Source organism: Halichoerus grypus, chromosome 2, assembly GCF_964656455.1.
Source record: "Halichoerus grypus chromosome 2, mHalGry1.hap1.1, whole genome shotgun sequence".
NCBI classification, from domain to species: Eukaryota; Metazoa; Chordata; class Mammalia; order Carnivora; family Phocidae; genus Halichoerus; species Halichoerus grypus.
In genome coordinates, this window is record NC_135713.1 from 203,980,877 (window position 1) to 204,001,779 (window position 20,903).

Consider the following 20,903-nt stretch of genomic DNA (forward strand, 5'->3'; position numbering starts at 1 on the left):
AATGGTGAAATTTTTGTGTTGTATAAATTACATCTCAATTACTTTTTTAAAAAGTATTTAAAAAAAAATCAGTGCATTAAGAGTCTATCAGGCTCATATGGCCTGTCAGGGCTTGGCAGCATCATTTGGTATGGAAAAGCCTATAGTTTGTGAAAAGCTCCTTGGTGCCCCTTTTCCAGCCTTCTCAATGGCTTAGTCCCTGTGTATCCATTCTAGGTGAATATCCTCATGTTCTAGGTCTGTGGAGATGCTTTTGAGATAAGAAGTGAATACTCAGCAGTTTGAGACTCCTAGTCGTTGGTAGTTGTACTTCAAATTGTCTCTGAATTGACAGCCATTATAAGGAACAAGCACATTTCCCCAGTGCCTTTGTAAAGATGAATTGAGCTTCCTAGGGTGGGTGGGAGATAGAAAGTTGCTGTTCTTGCTAAAATGTAATGAATTCCATTCTCAGGTATTTTATGGTTGTTTTAATGTTCACTTGACATTTCTTTAAGGACAGGCCACATGTTTTAGGCATTTTAAATTATAACAATCGCTATAATATTTTAGTTCTAATAGTCACAATTTTTTTTTTATTATTTCTCTATACAATCCCTCAACTTTCACCCCTTTTTTCTTTGCCAGTTTGTAGAATTTGACAGCAGTATCAAGAGCTGATGAGGAAGAGAAGATGGAAAGGAGTCTAGCGACTTAAAAATCTCATAGCGTTCTCTGTGAGGTGACCTTTCTCCTGTTGGGGGCTCAACTTATTTAGGAGATAAAGAAGATACTCAGGCCTGTGATAGCATCATCATGTCATATCTGAGCTTATTGAAATGTTTCATCCCTTTCCTTATTCTTTATATTACAGTTTACTTTTTGTGTTCCTAAGTCGACTCATTTGTTTCCTACTAGTATTTGAAACATCATGTGGCCACCATAAGTCCTAACAAATTAACTTCTAATGAGGAGGGGAAAGGCCCATGTGCCCACCTTCCTGTAAAATTTTGGCATTGTCACGAAACTACCCCCATTGAGGAGACATAGTTATGCTTAGGAAAGAAGAGCTTGAGAAAAACTTTTGGCCTGGTGTTTTATGATTTAAAAGTTTCAAATAGTAGTTTTTATATGTAAGTTTCTATTAATACTGGTAAGAACATTACTATGTCTTTTTGATGTAACTTTTACTGCTTAGAGGTGCCAAGTATTTGGTAGCCCATCACATTAGGATTTGTGTAAATCAGTCTATCCAAATATAACATAAATTAGAAGCCCGTACTTGTATTTTCTATTTAAAAGAAAAAACCCAAAACTTAAATTTTATAATTGAATTAAGAGTACTTTATAATGAATACGTAAAATGAATATTAAATTTCTAGTAGAGCATGTTAAAGGTAACATTTTTGTTTTTTATTTTTAGTAACTTATTTTGTGGTTATTGTAATTATGGCCTGTTAAAAAAAACTCCCTGACATATTTTGAACAGCTTCTAGAGAGTCATTTATGTTTATCTGCAATTACTCTTGTTTTTCTTTTTAGCTCAATTAAGAAAAACATAGCAGTCAGTGCAGTGTTTAAGAGTACTGGCTCTAGGGCCAGACGGATTGGGTTTGAAGCCCAGCTCTGCCACTTACTAGCTGTGGGACCTTAGGCAAGTGACTTTCCTCTTTCTATGTCAGTTTCCTGAGGATACCAATGGTATCTATTCCACGGAGTTGTTACGAGGTCTAAGTGAGTTAATATATGTAAAGTGCTTAAAATAGCACATGGCATTTAGCACAGTGTAAGTATCATTCTTACCAATATTTGAACAATGCCCAAGTTACTGCTTTCAGTTTCATTGCTACCTCCTTCAACAGCCTTAACCAAATGCTTCTTTAGCTACATCTACCCTAAAGTGGAATCGGCAGTTCCTAGGGCACATGTGGGTCAGTGTTGTCTGCAGAGAGCATATTCCTCTCCTCCATACCCAAATTTTACTTCAGTTGCCATTCTTCCAGTAGCCTCTATCAGGCTACCTGTATCTTACATGATGGATTTGTGTTCTAAACAACAGATCTGCTCTTACAGGGCCAAAGACTTTGTTTTACAGAAAACAGTGTACAAAATAACACATCAGTTCAAACGTATATATTCGAACATTCATCAAATTGGGGTTTTTTTCAAGCCTGGAATACTGAATCGAGTCAAGGTGTTACTTAGGGTGGAATGAACCAGGGTTTTCAGTACTCCTCACATACATTCTCCACAATCAGTGATGTGAGTGAACCTTCCCTGAATTTTCTCTCCTCAGTTTTACCAGTTCCAAAAACTTTAGGTCAAGGGCACAGTCCTAGAAAGAAGGAAGCAGGGACTTGTAGGATTAGCTGCCAACATCATATCGTTCATGGCTCTTGTTAGTTCTCTGGCCCAGGAGGGCTCACAGGTGTCAGACCTTTTCCAGTGAAGAGTGGGCTGCAGTCATTTACCCATGAGTGGCTCCCCCACCTGAAAGCGTTTGCTTTCATAAGTGCCTGTAGCACTTACACTGTGGGTTCCTGTGTGTGTTTCTGTGTGTTAGGATAGTTGTATTATATCCAGGAGGTTCACACTGGCTCTAAGGTCCTACTATATGTACCCTGGCTAAAAGTCAGTTATAGAATCAAAGCCTACCTTAAATGTTCAGACACACTCAGAGATTCATTAGACGCTTACTTTATCTGCCTGAATAATACTATCTGAGCTTGCTTTTCTGCCAGAGAGAATGTTTTAAACCAGGATCACTTGAGATTTGGAAACCAAATCTCTATAGCCGTATAGTGCTTTTTTGGAATTGTCCAAATATTTGCCAATCAAATTTTAACTTTATTTAGTCTTGTTTTTTAAAAGCCATTTGCTATGAGTAAAATTTATAAAAGAGAGGGGGCGCTTGAGTGGCTCAGTTGGTTGAGCGTCTGACTCTTGGTTTCGACTAAGGTCATGATCTCAGGGTCGTGAGATCAAGCCCTTGCATCAGGCTCTACGCTCAGCATGGAGTCTGCTTGAGATTCTCTCTCTCCCTCTCCCTCTTTTTCTTTCTTTCTCAAATAAATGAAATCTTAAAAAGCCATTTTCTGGCAACTCCCACTGATGTGGTTATTGTTACATAGTTGTATGGTTTCTGGGCTTTGTTTGGTGTCAAAACAGAATGTATATGTATATCTTTATAAACAGTCTAGAACTAATAATAATTTGTTTTAAGCTCTTCAAAGATTGGGAAAGATTTGCAGCAAATTGTAAGAAATACATTTATATATATGATTGTGTATGTGTATGTATTTGGATAAGTAATTTAGGATTCTTAATCTACTGTTTATCAGCTCTTATAATATCTTCCTTGGACTTAAAAAATCTTTTATTCTCAAACTTAAAAATGAAGAATTTTGATAAGCCATGATCTATGATTTCTGTGACTAAATTTTTTGGGGGAGTTATGTATGGGTAGGTTAATATGAATATGGAAAGCAGATTACAGATAAGTATCATTTGAGTCTTTGCATACTACAGTGTGATATTTGACAATGACTCCAGAGTTTTTTTTTTTTTTTTTTCCTCTTTGTTAGTTGCAGAATCCTATCAATTTCTGGTTAGATTTCAATAAAGAATATTGAACAACAGTGGTGCCTGGCTGGCTTAGTTGGTAGAGCATGTGACTCTTGATCTTGGGATCCTGAGTTCAAGCCCCACATTGGGTATAGAGCTTACTTAAAAAAAATATTGAAGAACAAGACCATTTTTTTGCATTTTAAGATTCTGTTTCCATGGTAAAACTTGTACATTGCTTGAAAAAGATGAAATTTAGTTTTTATGAGACTAGCTGTAATAAAGATGAGTATTTGTGGCTTATTAGAGATGCGGGCACATCACATTTCCCACGTGAGCCTTGTGAAAAGTGATTTGACTGGCCAGGAGAGCAGCAGGCTCCCCAGGAGCAGGTGCTTCCTCATGGCCCTTCAGTGTCATGACCTCCAGGTTGGGGGGAAAGGGGGTATCTGGGGTTTCTTCAGTTGGCTCAGTCTCTTGCCTGTTGTCCGCTTTTTGCTGGGCTCACATTTTGCTCTTCATTCTGTATATTGGGATTCGTCGCGTCTTCAACAAGTCTGGTGTTGCAGCACCATCTCCTGTTGCTTCTCCAGAGGCCGTCACTGTGTTGCTTATTTGCCTTTTTACTCAAATCTAATCACTCTGCATATGTGTCCAAATCAGGTTCTACAAATCACAAACCAGATGACATTTTAATAGTTACTTACTTTACGAAAATATTTACCACAGTTCACTTTTTTTTTTAAGATTTTTTTTTTTTAATTTTATTTATTTGACAGAGAGACACAGCGAGAGAGGGAACACAAGCAGGGGGAGAGGGAGAGGGAGAAGCAGGCTTCCCGCGGAGCAGGGAGCCCAATGCGGGGCTCGATCCCAGGACCCTGGGATCATGACCTGAGCCGAAGGCAGACGCCCAACGACTGAGCCACCCAGGCGCCCCCCAGTTCACTTTTAACTTAAAGGAGCTCTTTTGGCAACATCTTTCATTTAATTTTGGATCAGGATAGATTCCCTGTCAAGCTGTCATTAATATTGTGGATTTCTTTCCCAACAAAAAGGTTTTTTTAATTCTAAAAGTTATTAATCACAATTCAGTAAAGAAAAGTCAAGATAACCTCTAAAATCAATAATAGTGAATGTATTTTCCTTTCTAGGTTTTTTTTCCCCCCAATTGTAGTCTGGGGACATAATTCCGTAATTTTTCTTGATAAATCTTTGGATTGTACCCAGTTTTTGCCAAATAGTCATAATACCCCTTAGTTTTTGGAGGAAACAGAAAAAGGAATTTAATACATTTGTAATGATCTCCACACATTCCCAGGAATTAACAGAACAAGTCTGGTTGCTTTTCTAGTCTGCATGTGAGTCTGATCTCAAAATTAGCGTTCGGGGTGAGGAACAAAGCTGGGCAGACATTGTGGGGAAGGTAGCTAGAGAAGTTACTGGTTTATTAATTGCCAGGAGAAGCACCTAAATCAGAGTTTGGAATTGCTTCTGTTTTGCTGGGTTAGTATATAGCTGCTATGGACCAGGCTTGTACCACTTGTGAAGCTCTGTGCCTTTGCTTTTTCTTGTACAAACCTATCTTGAATACCTGCTGTGAGCCAGCTCTTGCAGAGGTAGAGAAATGATAGACATGGCTACATACAAAGGAGTTGAAATCGACTGTGGTAGGGGCTCTCTGGGCTGTATTCATACCTTGGTAGTGGAAACATGGAAGGAGGGTGATTAACTCCAGTGGGCTGTGTCAGGGAACCCTCATGTGGAGAAGAAGCCAAAAGGGTGATCCAGACACCGGGAGCAATATCATCGAAAGTGTAGAGATGTGAAGGGAGGGTTGTGGTGTGTTGGGGAATACCAACTCTTCAGAGCAGAGGTCGGCAAACTACAGCTTGTAATGCCAGATGCAGCCTGCCACCTGCCTTTGTATGGCCTGTGAGCTAAGACATTTTTACATTTTTAACGGTTGAAAAAGAATCGATAATATTTCATGACACATGAAAATTGTATGAAATTCACATTTCAGAATCCATAAATAAAGCTTTGATGGAACCCTCCCCCATTGGTTTACATATTGTCTAGTGTTTTTGCACTATAACTGCAAGATTCCATATCGTGACAGAGACGGTACACAGCACTCCCCTCGCTTGGTATCGCTGTTCAGCGTACACATGGCGAGGACACCATTACAACTTGACAGTGTTTCCAGTCCATGTGTATCAGCACACCACAATGTTTTATTAAAATCATGTCAGGACAGGTGAGGAAGAGAAAAATGGACTTGGAATGTCATGTTTTAGGGCACGATGGAGTGTGAATTCTTTTGTTATCAAATTAGGTAGCAAAGCTATCTTTAATTTTTTTTTTTTTAAGATTTTATTTATTTATTTGAGAGAGAGAATGAGAGAGCACGAGCGGGAAGAGGGTCAGAGGGAGAAGCAGACCCCCCGCTGAGCAGGGAGCCTGATGTGGGACTCGATCCCGGGACTCCAGGATCATGACCTGAGCCGAAGGCAGTCGCTTAACCAACTGAGCCACCCAGGCGCCCCCAAAGCTATCTTTAGTAAGAGCTGTGCTGTGAGAAGACCCATCAACATTACCAGACTAAAGAGTTGTCACGATAGGCCCAACGCACAGGAAGGAAATGGTTGGAAAAATTAGAAATCTTTTTTTTTTTTTAAGATTTATTTATTTGACAGAGACACAGTGAGAGAGGCAACACAAGCAGGGGGAGTGGGAGAGGGAGAAGCAGGCTTCCCGCGGAGCAGGGAGCCTGGTGTGGGGCTCGAACCCAGGACCCTGGGATTGTGACCTGAGCCTAAGGCAGACGCTTAACTGGCTGAGCCACCCAGGCACCCTGGAAAAATTAGAAATCTTAAAGGGACTGTTTTATCACAGCAGAATTTCTTCACAATAAGGAAAATGAGGCTATGACTGGAGTAAGTTTCTCCAGTGGCTCATTGATTAGCTGAGCAAGGAAAGCCATTTACCGATACTGACGATAGTGAATGAATTATATTGTGTGTGATTGCAGCAGCTGAAGAAATGTGTCCTGAGCAGACTTGTTTAAAAGTGTTAGCCTTTCATCAAGAACAGCTTCTCAAAATGTGGAAGTCCTTGGGAGGAATAGCAGTAGTCAAAATACCAGGCAAATTATTTCATGTAGGTTTTCTTTGGGCTCTTGATGAGTCAACAGATGCCACTGTTACTGTTTAGTTGGTTTCTTCATGGAGTCAGTGCCTCATTTGAAGTGACTGAAGAATTTGCATCAATGAATAGTCTGCTTAAAATAATGACAGCTGAGAATATTTTCAAAAAAGTTAAGGAAAAACTCAGTACAACCTGACGTATGATCTACTAATACCTGTTAACAGCTGATGATGGTAAGAATGTGTGGAGCAGAAAAATATTTAACTGGACAAATTTACAAAGCTTATGAAAATGTAAGGTGTTTAAAGCCTGTGGTTATTCATTAGCAGGTACTTTGCAGAAAAATTTTTGAATCCATCGTGTCATTGAACTGTTAGAATCAGCAATGAACTTTACTCCCTCATGTGGACTTCACCATGAGAATCAATTCCATTAATTTTTGTTAGAGAAGCTGAATATTCTGGCATGCCCTACTACACAATAGTTTGATGGCTTAGCAGTGGTAAAGTTTTCTTGTAATTTTCTGAGTTCAGCGCTGATGTTGAAATTTTTCTGAATGAGAAGAATCATTCTCAACCACTATTCTTGAATGCTGAATAGCTTTGGAAATTGGCTTTTCCTGCAGACTTGATAAGGTTTCTTAAAGACTTCAGCCTAAAATTACAAGACAGCTTCTTTGCAAACCTTAAATTGTAGTAAAGTTATTTTGACAATGAATGTTTGAATCGTAAGTCATGTCAAACTACTTTTTTTTTTTTTAAAGATTTTATTTATTTATTTGATAGAGCGAGAGAGCACAAGCAGGGAGAACAGTAGAGGGAGAGGGAGAAGCAGGCTCCCTGCCAAGCAGGGAGCCTGATGCAGGGCTCGATCCCAGGACCCTGGGATCATGACCTGAGCCGAAGGCAGGCGCTTAACCATCTGAGCCTCCCAGGCGCCCCATGTGTCAAACTACTTTATACACTTCCTGTGTCCTGTCAAAAGTTAAAACGGGGAGATGAACCATGAGAGACTATGGACCCTGAGAAACAAACTGAGGGTTCTAGAGGGGAGGGGGGTGGGAGGGTGGGTTAGCCTGGTGATGGATATTAAAGAGGGCACGTGTTGAATGGTGCACTGGATGTTACACACAAACAATGAATCATGGAATACTGAATCAAAAACTAATGATGTATGGTGATTAACATAATAAAATAAAATTAAAAAAAAAAGTTAAAGGCAAGACTCCATTCCTACACAAAGTTACTGTGGATATGATTTCTAAACACAAACTACAGTTCTAGCAGTGATTTTGCTGCTTGATGTGAATGCAAAAGAAATTTCCTTATTTCAAAATCCATTTACCTGTGTAACTAAGGAGTTTACACCAAACTGTCGATTGGAAGCGATTAAAAGGCAACTATCAAGACTAATAGAATTCTATAGATGTCTTCTAAGAGAAGAATGTGCTCAATTAAAATCATGCTTGTGGAATGATAACAGCGTTTGGCAGTATCTATCATTTTCAAAGATGTGAAAGACATTTTCAAAGATGAAATCTGTAAAATCTGATTATAGAATCTGCATTAACAGATGAACATTTGTAATCAATTTGATGAAAGGTACCTTAACTTTACAAATGTTATCCCATCCCCCCAAATCTGATCTTATTAGTAGAACCTCTACAAAAATTGTAGCCAATTACTAGATTTTGAATTTCATCAATAAAAAAAATGTGGAAGTTTGTTTTGTTCTGTAAGTACATATTAATCTCAATTTGGCCTCTTGGCCCTCAACGTCTAAAATACTAACTGGTCCTTTACAGGAAAAGTTTGCTAACCCTGCTCTAGAGTCTGGTTTGTTGTTGGGGAAGTGGCAGCAGGGCAGGTAGAGTCAGAGTGAGGTCATGTGACCCTATTCTAGAAGCCGTGGGGGACTAGATACAGATTAGAACACCAGCTCCTTTCTCCCCATTGCCTCTAAACTTACATAGTTTTTCTGTTAGCTCTGATACTTTTCCGTTCATTCAGTTTGTTTAAATTCTCTTCACACTTCTCCCTGGAAGAGAGTGAAACACCCAAACTGATAAATCTATTAAGTGAGACAACTTGGAATAATAGGATTTAAAGTTTAGCTGGAAATTGAACTGGTTGGTAGCAGTTTAGAACTTGATTTAACACCTCCTTCAGGGTGATGTAACTTACTGAATTTATCATTAATCCCTTAAGTGCTATCACTGGTAGTGGGGCAAGTGATTGAATTTAGATTTCCAATAGCCTGCTTTTTGCTGTTACTTAGAGTTTTGGAAAATAAAAATAATCCAATAAATGTTGAAAGTATCATTTGATTTTTTTTTAAATGTGGTTGCATATACTTGATTTTAAAAGTTTTTAGGGAAAAGTATTAATAGTTGTGTAAAGCGGTTTAGCAATATGGTAGGTACATTATGATTATATCTGTATAAAAATACCAAGAGAAAATTTACCAAAACGCTAACATTAGTGATGGGATTAAGGGCGATTTTGCCCTTTTCTCCATTTTCCAAAATTTTTGTAAGTGGGCGTGTGACTTTCATAATAATCTTTTACATTTACAAATAAACCTTTGCTAGGATAATTAATGTGACGTCCTGAAAAGGAGCGAAAGGTAGCTTTGATTTAAGCTCAGCCGTGGGGCAGACATGAAGACACTGCTTAGTAAAGATGAAGCTCTGAGCAATCGAGTATCCATCCCTTCTTCCGGTTGAAGGCGTGGCTTTCTGTGACAGAGCTCTTACTTGCCCAGGGCCTGTGTGGTTTCTGGACTGATTTTGGCCATAGTAGCTCACCAAGGCCTTGCAGTTTGAAACTATTCTATGTTACTGGCTTTTATTCTTGAGTGCAGGTATTCCTGGGAGATGGGAGTATGAAGAACTTAGTTGTGTGGCCCTTGTGCCTTCCCCAGAGTTTGGGGCGGGGGGGAGTGAGTAGTTGGTGTGTTTTCCCTCCTGTTGAATTAAAGAGTGAATTTCAACCTATTTAGTTTCTTAGATCTTGAACTTTCAAAGCCTTAAGATGAAAGAGATGGATTGGAGCTTAACAGTGACAGTTGTGCATGTCCACTGAAAATTTGTTGAATTTCAATCCATGAAAATAGAAAGTGATTTCTCAGTGGTTTTGTCCTTGCCTTCTGGGTACTGTATGGCCTGTTAGCAGAGGGTCAAGTGGGAGAGGGAGAATGGGAAATTCTGAACAAACATTCTGGTTCCTAGGTAGCAGATGGTACAGTTCCATTCATGATTTTAGCAGAAAGTTAGAAATTTATCTCCTCTGATTGCAGTTGGTTAAAAGTGGGCTCTCTGCCTGTGTAAATTTGGTCACTCAGCCCCTTCTCTCATGAGGGGCTTTTCTGCAGGACACTCTGCCCTATCTGCTGAGTTACAGGTTTCCTGCTGTGTGGTACTTTCCACAAGGGAATAGGGATAGGCTTTCACCTCTCAATGCTCTGCCTGCTGGCGGCATCATAAAGCTGTCGGTATTGCTTTGTGGGCTCTGCCCTACTGTGACTTCATTTCTTGTATTCATTCAGCAAACTGCATTCAGTTCTTACTTGCTGTCAAGGATTTTATAATCTAGTAGTAGAGAAAAATGTACAGATTATTAATATGCATTGCAGGATAAAGGCTATAAAAATGTCTAGAGAACATGCTGGCAAAACTTAGAGATTATAACTTTTAACTAGGGACAAGGGCAGAAAGGGGAGGATAGGTGGAAGTCAAGGAAGACAACATGGAGGTGGTGGCGTCAGATTTATTACCATTGAATTCAGCCTTGAAAGATTTCTACAGGTAAGGAAGCGGACATAAACAAAGGGAAGTTAAAGATCTATTTGCAAGTCACCAAGGACTCCAGTTTTAGCAGCTGGAATGGAGAGGAATCAAGGGAATTAAGGCTGGAAAAAAAGTATTGGGCCAGATGTTTAGGGCCTGGGATGCCAGGCTGAATGGTTGGTACTTATCTGGAGCTACTGGGGGAAGCTAAAGACTTCTAAGAAAGTGAGAATTAAATTTGGGCTCTAGGAAGAATAAGCAAGTGCTGTGTAGTATAAATTGGACAAGGGAGAGACTGGAAGCAAAGTACCAAGGCCCTGACCTACGACTTAAAGTGAGATAATTTGTTGCCTGGTGTCTGTCCTCTGTGGCATCCCTGCCAGCCAGAGCCCTTGTGGAGCCCTGGTATTTGCGTGTGGCACTGTGGACATGGCTGCCCCAAGCAAGCAGGCTTGCTGAGACGCTCCTTCTCCAAGAGGACAGACTATGCCCGAAGTCAGGGTGACTTCCCCTGGCTGCCTCCTGGTTTTTTTACTGAGGCACTGATACAAGCAGACAGGCACCACTCAGAGTTGGCAGATTTAACAAATAAAAATACAGGTTGCCAGTTAGATTGGAATTTCAAATAATGGATACATTTTTATCAGTATGCCCCATGAAATACTTGGTTTATCTGAAATTCCGATTTAACTGGGTGTCCCATGTTTAATCCGACAACCCTAACCACTCTTCACTCTTCTCTGCTCCTGGCCCTGGATTCTGCTTCCTCCTCTCCCATTTTCCACCTCTTACCTCCTGAGTTAGTCTCCTGGTGGGTCCAGAGTCAGAGGGAGTATGTGCTGCCCAGGAGGGATCCGCCTAGTAGTTTGGAGGATGGGTGTCCCATCTCGGTGCCAGGGTTTGGGACATGTGTGCAGCACGAGGTACAGCTTTCTGTCCAACCAGACAGAAAGAAAGACCTTGTGTTCCAGTGCCAACAGGGACAGGAGAACATCAGGCCCTAGGGAGACTTCTAGGTTTCTGCCTGGTGTCTCCAAATGTACCTGGGACCCAGAGATGATGTCCCTGCAGTTTGGCTCCTGCACCTCACCTTATCCTCCTTTCCCCTTTCCAGTTCCTCTCTACCCCACTCACATCCCACAAAGGTACTTGGAACTCTTGGACCTAGACGTACTCTCTAAGTTCATACTTAGCCCTTTGCCTAAAACATCCTTCCCCATTCTTCCACCCACCAGCACCTCCCCATTTCCCTTCCTCTCCCAGCCTGGGCCCCATACTCTGGGTTCCCAAGGAACCCTCAGCAAACCTCCTTTATAACCTTTTCCACACTGGATTGATTCTGCCTGTTACTTTTATGTCTCTCCCATGAAGGTGTGGGCTTCCAAGGCAAGGACCTGCTTCTTCATCAGGGTCCTCAGTGCTGCCACTGTGCCTGCACCTGGTAGATGCTCAATAGATATGTGCTGAATGAACAGCAGGCTCTGTTTGGAAGTTTTACTGCTCTTTAAACCTTTATTTGTATTCCCCAGGAGCACCCAGCTCCAGCTTCCCCTGGCCCGTACATACGCCTGGACACTTCTCCATACTTTAAGGCGGAGAGGATTTTTTTTTTTTAGCACTTTTCATTAGCAGTAAAGAAAACCTGTCTGGAAAGTCTCAGCCCTCAACCTACCTGTCCCTACACCTTCTATATGCCCAGACTAATAAGGCCTCAAGTATCCTGGCATGAGCCACATCCTCTCACCTTTGTCCCATGCCTTCTAGCCTCAGGTGCTGCTCCAAGCCTGGACAGTTACTTCAGGTCAGGTTGTTGTTCCCTCTGTGCCCTCTTCTGCACATGCTCTTCTGTGCCTTCTGGAATCATCCTCATTGCTGGCATCAAATGCCCTCTGTCGAGCCATTTGTTGCCTGCACTGTTAGGGCTTAAGGGAATGAATAAAGAGAACTGGGCTGCCTGCCTGTCCCTGCTGTGTAGGCAAGTCTAAGACACCCTCCACCTGGACACATAGAGTGAGCAAAAACACAGATGGATGGCATGTTCTGTAAGGGGGTAAGTGGGTCTGGGGCCCTCCGCTGGGTGGTTCATGGGAGAGTGCTATGTTGGGGTCTCTTGGCTATTACATGCAGAGTAGAGGGACAAAGGTTGGGAGGAGGCCAAAAGGACCGTGCCCCCAAATCCCCAGGTTAGGCAGGACGTAAACAGCCCCAGCTGCTGCAGATAGGCAGTTGTGAGACCACTGGGGGCAGGCAAGGCTGGGAGGGAGAGTCCCTTCAGATGCTCCTGTAAAAGGAGCTCCTTCCCAGGCACTAACCTGTGTAGTGCTAGGAAGTGTCTCTGGGAGGAAGTCGGACAATAATTTTCTGACTCAGTAGTTCAGAGGAACACCTTGTGACTTGGGCTTTCAGTTCCAAAGCAGCAGCCTCCCCAGCCCACAGCCTGGAGCCCCAGCCCTGCTCCTGGGACAGGTGAGACCCCAGGGATTGGCAGGCAGACCTGGGCAGCAGAAGACCCTGCAGGAGTTTGGGAGCGGTTCCTCATGCTCTTGTTTGCAGCCCTTTGCCTGTGATCAGCCGTTTGGCCTGGGAAACCTCAGGGAGGGCTCAGAACTAAGCCACTGGTTAAGCCCTCCACTGGCTGCCATGGCAGACAGCTGACTGCTGTGGTCTACGGTTCTTGCTTTTCAGGCTGGCTTGGGATCTGGGTACTGGGAAGGGTCTGGATGCTGAGGTCCACCCTTAGCTCTGGGCCTCTTCTGGTGTCCTAATGGAACTAGCACCCCAGAGTAGGGCCCTCAGAGGCCGTGGTGGCTAATTTCATGCTGGGAAGCAAGGGGCTTAAGTCTCTGCTCCTGGCCCACCCTCCGTGGGGGCTCTCCCTGCAGGTACCTGAAGGAATTCCGCACGGAGCAGTGCCCACTCTTTGTGCAACACAAATGCACTCAGCACCGGCCCTACACCTGCTTCCACTGGCACTTCGTGAACCAGAGACGTCGCCGGTCCATCCGCCGTCGGGACGGCACCTTCAACTACAGCCCCGACGTCTACTGCACCAAGTACGACGAGGCCACGGGCCTCTGCCCGGAGGGCGACGAGTGAGTACTCCCCCTCCCCTCCCTGCAGCCTGCCCTCAGAGGAGCCTCATGTCTCCTGAGTCAGATGCCCTCAGAATAGGCCAGGCAGAGTCTGAGAAGCCAACCAGAGGCTGCTTTTGGGAGTACTGTTGCAGCCTGGCCTGCCTTCCTGTGGCCTGGACTTGGGCTCAGACCCCCCCATCCTTTGGGGGAGGCCCCTTCTTCTTTACCCACTTTTGGGAAACCCTACACAGGCTTTTCTTCTGCTAAGTAGAAGAAAAGGCAAGCCTGGGGACATCACTCTGAGAGGGAGCATTTGTTGACCCTGCTTGTCTGAGCCTTGCAGAGGTGGTAATGGGAAGCACTGCTGGGGGTCTGTGGGTACAACTCACTGAACCATCCCTGCACTCACACTTCTCCCAGAGGTACAAGGCTTATTCCTTCCCACCCCCCGAGCCCCCTGTCCCCAGCCTACTAAGGCACTGGGGCATGAGAGGGTACGCCCATGCTTTGAGCAGGCCGTTTCTCTGTGGACCCCTGCAGATCCAGCCAGCACTTGCGCTCCCAGGAGTGTGCCCCCCTCTGGAGCTTCTCTTCAAGTCAGCCCAGGGCCCTGGCCAAGTAGCCTCTGAGAGGACTTGCTGAGCAGGCTGAAGTGGGAGTCCTGGGCCCTGATGGGCCCCCATCAAGCTACAGCATCCAACAGGTGGTGGGAGGGGGGGTCTGTTACCGCAGCAGGGCCCGTCACTGCTGGCCTCCTCAGTCAGCGCACCGTCCGGGTCACGGGGAAAGCCTTCAACAGGGAGGGGGGGGAGGGCAGGGGCTGACTGCCCAGGCTCCAAGGGCGAAGGTGAGTGACCCCCCCCAACGTTTCAGGTGCCCGTTCCTGCACAGGACCACAGGGGACACTGAGCGTAGATACCACCTGCGCTACTACAAGACTGGAATCTGTATCCACGAGACAGACTCAAAAGGCAACTGCACCAAAAACGGCCTGCACTGTGCTTTTGCCCACGGGCCCCATGACCTCCGTTCCCCCGTCTACGACATCAGGTGGGCTGGATGCCATGCTGGGCTGATGGCTGTGGGCCAGGGTGGGGGCCTGGCTGCTGACGCGGGGACTGCCATAGATGGAGTGCAGGGGCTGGCACTCTGCTTCCCCCCTCATGCCCCGTCCCCGCCCTCTGTCCTCTCCTTTCCTCCCAGAGAGCTCCAGGCCATGGAGGCCTTGCAGAACGGCCAGACCACAGTAGAGGGCAGCATAGAGGGCCAGACGGCTGGGGCTGCGAGCCATGCCATGATAGAAAAAATCCTCAGTGAGGAGCCACGGTGGCAAGGTAAGGGTGGCCCCACAGGTGGCCGTGCCTCCTCTGCCAGGTGTCTGTCCTCTCTCCTCTCCTGCCCATGGCTGCCCTAAGGATTTGGCTCACCGCCACTTCTTCATCCCACCTTACATCCAACCACAGCCCTTTCATTTGGGGGCACTTCTGGGGACTTTCCCAGACACATTTTGCCCTTAGGTGTGTTTATATAAAGGTGTTCTTGACCCTTCTGAGGTTGCCCTTTTTGATCCTATGAGCCTTGAGTGTCTCCAGTGAGGGATGGTGTTCTTACCTCTCTGCTGGGTCTCAGTCTTGGCATTGGCACATGAGGAGGTGGCCGGAGCTCCTGGACCCTTTCCCAAGTGGCTTCTCCTGCCCCACCTGCCTGACCCCTGCCTCTGGCCCCCTTGTGTAGAGACTGCTTATGTGCTGGGGAACTATAAGACGGAGCCGTGCAAGAAGCCCCCGAGGTTGTGCCGCCAGGGTTATGCCTGTCCCTACTACCACAACAGCAAGGACCGGCGGCGGAGCCCCCGGAAACACAAATACAGGTCCTTTGGCCCAGGCAGGCCAGTCATGGGAGGGAGGGGTGGCAGGGAAGGGATTGTGGCGGGGGCTGCTTCCAGTGTGCTCGCAGGGAGGCCGGGAGGCCAGCCCTGGGGATTGCAGGGTTGCAGGGCCCAGGTATAAGGGGAGGGAGTAGCAGGATAAGCTGAATGATGGGGAGTCCTCTGGGATCCTCCTGTGGTATGAGATGAGGATCTTAGGTCAGATCATCTCTAAGACCCCTCCAGTTCTGATCCTGAGGGACGACTGCCGGGGCCAAGCCATCGTGTGGGAAGTACGGTTCTGGCTATAGCCTGGCCCTCCTGGAGCTGCACAATGCTTGGCATGAGGACCTGGCAGAAGGGGACAAAATTGTCCTTCTTGCTGATAACGGCCGTGCTGACCACAGAAGCAGAGCCTGGCTTCCGGCTCCATTAAGGCTCTCACTGTGTAGCTCGTCTTTTCTCTTTGTGAGCCTGGCCCCGTGAAGCAGGGAGACCAGGGAGGGGTCCTGAACAGGCGTCTAGTTGGCACCCCCCAGCTCCTGCTCTCTCCCTCTCGTGCGTCGCTCTGACCCTGCCGTCTAACCGGACCAGGTCATCTCCGTGTCCGAACGTAAAGCATGGGGATGAGTGGGGAGACCCTGGCAAGTGCGAGAGCGGCGACGCCTGCCAGTACTGCCATAGCCGTACGGAGCAGCAGTTCCACCCGGAGGTGGGCCGGGGCCGGGGGGGGCCGGGGGGGGCTGGGGGGGCCTCACATGCCCGGGAGGGGCAAGGAAAAAGGAATGGAGGGCCTGGGCCTGGGCTGGGGGGGCTGGGGGGGAGCAAGGAAAGAGGAACGGAGGGCCTGGGCCGGGGCCGGGGGGTGCTGGGGGGGCCTCACGTGCCCTGGGGGGGGGCAAGGAAAAAGGAACGGAGGGCCTGGGCCTGGGGGGGCTGGGGGTGGCCTCACGTGCCCGGGGGGTGCAAGGAAAGAGGAACGGAGAGCCTGGGCAGATGGGGCAGAGCTCATGCTGACAGCATCCTGGAAGAGGCCGCCGTCCACACAGTGCCTAAAGGAGCCCTGTACCCTAATTTGGTAACTTGCCTTGTGCTGAGCCCATAGTCCCTGAGCAGCCCCTTGCTCCCAGTTTTGTTTCCCCCCAGCCTCCTGACAGGGAAGGCATGGACTGGGCATAGTGACCTGGCCATTCTGGGCTTTGTACCACTCATGATGCTTACAATCCAGTGACATGAGGATTTAAAAAAGAAAGCCCCTTCCAGGTGTTTCAGATCAGAGCTTATAGTACCAGCAACCTCGCTGTTGTATGTCCCCCGCCCCCTGGCCCCATGGTGTAGCTTGGGCCATGTCAGTGTCCCAAGATCTGGTAGGGTATATAGAGGCACATGCTGTCCATGGGTACACGGAGGCTAAGACATGCTGAGATAGACATATGGACAGAGGCCACCTTATGTGGGTAGAAAGTTATACATAGATCCCAACTCAGGGTGCCCCGTGGTGGGTGGGTGCTGCCTGTGATCTTGGCTTCCTTAATGTCCAGAGGGACATTTGGAGGTCACAGCCCTGGCCAAGACCCTGAGTGGAGAAGCAGCATGAAGAAGATCCCTTTGTGAGGGCTGAAGCAGGGCTGGTTGAAGCTGTGACCCCAGAAGGGAGGGTGTCCTTGGCATGGGGGTAGCCATATCTGCTTCAGGAGTTTGAGTATCAAGTCAGTAGGGAGGGACTTAGGGAAGTGGCATGGAATGGGGAGGAGAAAGGTTAGATTACTAAGCTAACCCTCCTATGTTGAAGGCACCCATGCCTGCCTGTCCCTCTCTGCCTAAGCCTGACCTGCCTCTGCTCTACCCTCTAGATCTATAAATCCACCAAGTGCAACGACATGCAGCAGTCGGGCAGCTGTCCCCGAGGACCTTTCTGCGCCTTCGCCCACGTAGAACGTATGCTGTGCCCATTGGCCTCTCCTCCCTCTCCTCCCCTCACCCTCTGCTCAGGCTCAGTCAGAGGAGCGGCCCGCAGCAGGCTCTGTCCTCACTGGAAATTCCGGGCCCCCCTGCACAAACCCCCTGTAAATGGCCTCAAACCCTGGAGCTTCCAAGATCGTGAGATAGAGAGCAGGACCGGGCCCCTAGTCAGGCACTCACAGTCCCAGGCAGGGTGAGGTGCCCTCACGGAACCAACTAGGCAGATCTCAGCAGCTATCCCATGCCACATCCATGGCAGACGTCACTAATGAAACATGGCGCTCTGTCCTGCTGAGAGCAGAGCTGTCCAGTGAAAATATACTGCAACCTTCATGTCATTTTATTTTTTTTATTTTTATTTATTTTTATTTTTTATTTTTTTAAAGATTTTATTTATTTGAGAGAGAGAGACAAAGAGAGCAGAGGCAGGGACAGAGGGAGAGGGAGAAGCAGACTCCCCGCTGAGCAGGGAGCCTGACGTGGGGCTCGATCCCAGGACCCTGAGATCATGACCTGAGCCGAAGGCAGACGCTTAACCGACTGAGCCACCCAGGCTCCCCAACCTTCATGTCATTTTAGATTTTCTAGTAACTATGTTTAAAAAAAAGTAAATTAATTTTAACAATATATTTTTAGTTAATTCAATATAAAATTATAATCATTTCAAAAATAGTGTAAAAAAATCAGTATTTTACTTTTTTTTTTTTTCCCTCCAAACGAAGTCTTTGAAATCTGTTGCACACTCGAATAGGTAGGTGCAGCATGTTTCAGTTCAGACCAGCCCCTCATAGCCACATGGGGCTCATAGCTGCTGCGTCGGACAGCGCGGCTCTCGGTTCTTACACTGCACTCTAGACCACCACTGCCCATCTCGGAGATGGAGCTCCAGTTAAAACTCGTGTCCACCACAAGCCACTGCTCCGATTGTCCTTTACCTCTTTTCAGGCTCAGGCCTTATCTCTGGGATTAGAAGGCCCTGGGAGGGGGGAGTATATTCTTGGCACAGCGGTCATCCCCAGCCATGGGCAACGGGGCCCACTGCTTGAGGCAACACAGAGAAGTAATTAATGGCTCAGGCTTTGGAGTAGTGCAGATCAGAGTTCAAATCCCAGCTCTTTTGTTTCCTAGCTCTACCACCTAGGGAGATTAACCTTACCTCTCTGAGCCTCAGTTTTCTTATCTGTAAAATGGAGACCACAATATTATTTGCATCCTCTAGTCATTGTGAAGATTCACAGTTAATACAAATTGCCAGGTACAAAGTAAGTGCACAGTATGCAATATTAATAGAAAGAAGGTAGGAGCCTTCCCTCTGTGTACAGGGGGTGCATGGTCTCCTTTGAAGAAGACCCAGATGTGTTTTTGGAGGGACAGAGCTGGCACAGGGGCCTGCTGACGCCCTGATCCTGTCTCTTGCAGAGCCACCCCTCAGTGACGATCTACAACCTACTTCAGCTGTGTCGAGCCCCACTCAGCCGGGTCCCGTCTTGTACATGCCATCTGCTGCCGGAGACTCGGTGCCTGTGAGCCCCTCCAGCCCACATGCCCCTGACCTCAGCGCTGTACGTGCCTGTCCAGGGAGTGGGTGGGCACCATGCCTAGCCAGGAGTCAACACCTGCCTCTAATGCCCCCAGTTCCCTCCCAGCCTGTGCTTGGTGGGCCCTGGTATTTTGCCTCAGGCCAAGGGGGTTCTACTCTTTCTGCCCCAGGGTTTTTCTTTCAAAATCTGGTAGAGGGTGGTGTACCCAGAGCCTGTGTGGGTCAGCCTGAATAGAGCTGGTAGAAGGGACACAAGCCTTCTGTCACACTCCCACATAATTTCCTCCTGAGGTTCGGGGTCCCTGCATGGTAGTTGCTGCCCACTGGCAGATGAAAACAGAACTGAGCCCCTTGCTGAGGAATCTCCCTCTGAGGAGGGGGTGGAGGGTGGGCCACGCCCCAGCCCACGTTGTGCCCACAAAGCCGCTCCCTTTCTTCTCTGCAGCTCCTCTGTAGAAACAGCAATCTAGGAAGCCCATCTAATCTCTGTGGCTCCCCCCCGGGCTCCATCAGGAAGCCCCCGAACCTGGAAGGCATTGTCTTCCCTGGGGAGTCTGGCCTCGCCCCTGGCAGCTATAAGAAGGCTCCTGGCTTTGAGAGGGAAGACCAGGTGGGAGCTGAGTACCTGAAAAATTTTAAATGCCAGGTAAGGGATGTAAGGGGAAGCCCAGTGAGGTTAGCTTTCTCCCTGCATGGGTCAGGAGAAGCCCTGGAGGGCTGTCTTGGCCCGACTATGGGGAACATGACTGGGAGCTAGGAGGTCCCTGTCTTCAGCCTCTGCAACACTAAGCAGAGGGAGTGAGGCCGTCCCGTTTTACAAGCGAAGACAGGAAGGTTAGCATAGCCAGGTACCTGTCACGGAGCCAGTTAATAGAGGAGCAGGGACTCCTATCTCGGTCTTCTGACCCCATAGCTGGTCTTTCCCCTGCCCTATGCTGCCTTGATGGAGTGGCAGGGCCTTGGGGAGCAGGACAGAGGGTCTCTAATTGGTCTAACCTGAGGCTTGGAGTCACCAGGGAGAAGAGGAACAGCTCCCCTGGTTCCTACGGTAGGGAAAGGAGTAAGGGTGGGGAGGGAGAGCAGGGTACGTGGTGTAGAGGGGAATTGCGTGACAGGTGCCGTCAGCCTTAGTGGGCCATGGCAGGTTGATGCTTGGGAGGACTCCTGGACTCAGGGGCCCTCCCTAGGACCACACTCATCTCCTGTTCTCTGACTTTTCTCTCTCAGGCCAAGTTAAAACCCCACTCACTAGAGCCCAGGAGTCAAGAGCAGCCTCTGCTTCAGCCCAAACAGGTATATAGCTCTCAGCCCCGTGTCTCCCCTTCTGGCACTTGCTATTGATAGGACAGGCCCAGAATCCCCAGCCTCAGGGAGTGGGACCACTGCTTTCCCCACAAGCTGAGGGCAGGGCTAAAGTGGGGCCCTAGCCCCAAATCCAGAGAGGGTGGGGTCAAGCCCTGGAACCTGTCACCTCCTGGACTCATCAGTCAAAAACAATATTTCTGGAACGTCGTACTATGCTAGGCGCTGGACTGACTTCTCCCTTCCCCTACTGTAGGGCTTGTACACTTAGGGTGAGTGGGCCCTGCGGCCTGCAAGGCACAGCTCTCCAATCCCAGCCTCTCAGCAAGGTGTCGAGTGGGTGGGGTCCTGTCTGGGCATGGGGGCATCCGGATGAGAGCTGTAACGCACCATTTCCTCTGCCCCTCCCAGCCCCCATCTCTAGCCCCTGGCCATGGCCTCCATGAGCGGGCATCCCATTGCTTCCTCCTCACTCTTTCGTTGCAGGACATGCTGGGCATCCTTCCCGTGGGCAGCCCCCTGACCTCAAGCATCTCTTCTAGTATCACCTCCAGCCTGGCAGCTACTCCCCCTAGCCCTGCAGGCACCAGCAGCGTCCCTGGCATGAATGCAAATGCTCTGCCCTTCTATCCCACCAGCGACACGGTAGAGTCAGTCATAGGTAACTAGGCCATTTCT

The 20,903-nt window shown here is 47.4% G+C and overlaps 1 protein-coding gene across 14 annotated transcripts in view; it reads left to right on the plus strand.

Annotated features, from left to right (window-relative positions):
• UNK (unk zinc finger) overlaps positions 1 to 20,903 on the plus strand; it is a 33,222-nt gene that overhangs the window by 5,055 nt on the left and 7,264 nt on the right. For 7 of the 14 annotated variants that reach the window (XM_078066094.1, XM_036088666.2, XM_078066100.1 and 4 more), the window contains 10 exons: positions 13,363 to 13,572; positions 14,428 to 14,604; positions 14,758 to 14,888; positions 15,289 to 15,424; positions 16,016 to 16,133; positions 17,275 to 17,359; positions 18,803 to 18,945; positions 19,369 to 19,569; positions 20,151 to 20,216; positions 20,712 to 20,886. In XM_078066094.1, coding sequence (XP_077922220.1) covers positions 13,363 to 13,572; positions 14,428 to 14,604; positions 14,758 to 14,888; positions 15,289 to 15,424; positions 16,016 to 16,133; positions 17,275 to 17,359; positions 18,803 to 18,945; positions 19,369 to 19,569; positions 20,151 to 20,216; positions 20,712 to 20,886 — 1,442 coding nt within the window. Of the gene's footprint in view, positions 1 to 627; positions 12,531 to 13,362; positions 13,573 to 14,094; positions 14,258 to 14,427; positions 14,605 to 14,757; positions 14,889 to 15,288; positions 15,425 to 16,015; positions 16,134 to 17,274; positions 17,360 to 18,802; positions 18,946 to 19,368; positions 19,570 to 20,150; positions 20,217 to 20,711; positions 20,887 to 20,903 lie in introns of those variants that run through there. The other 7 variants (XM_078066101.1, XM_078066102.1, XM_078066104.1 and 4 more) reach the window with 4 other exon arrangements.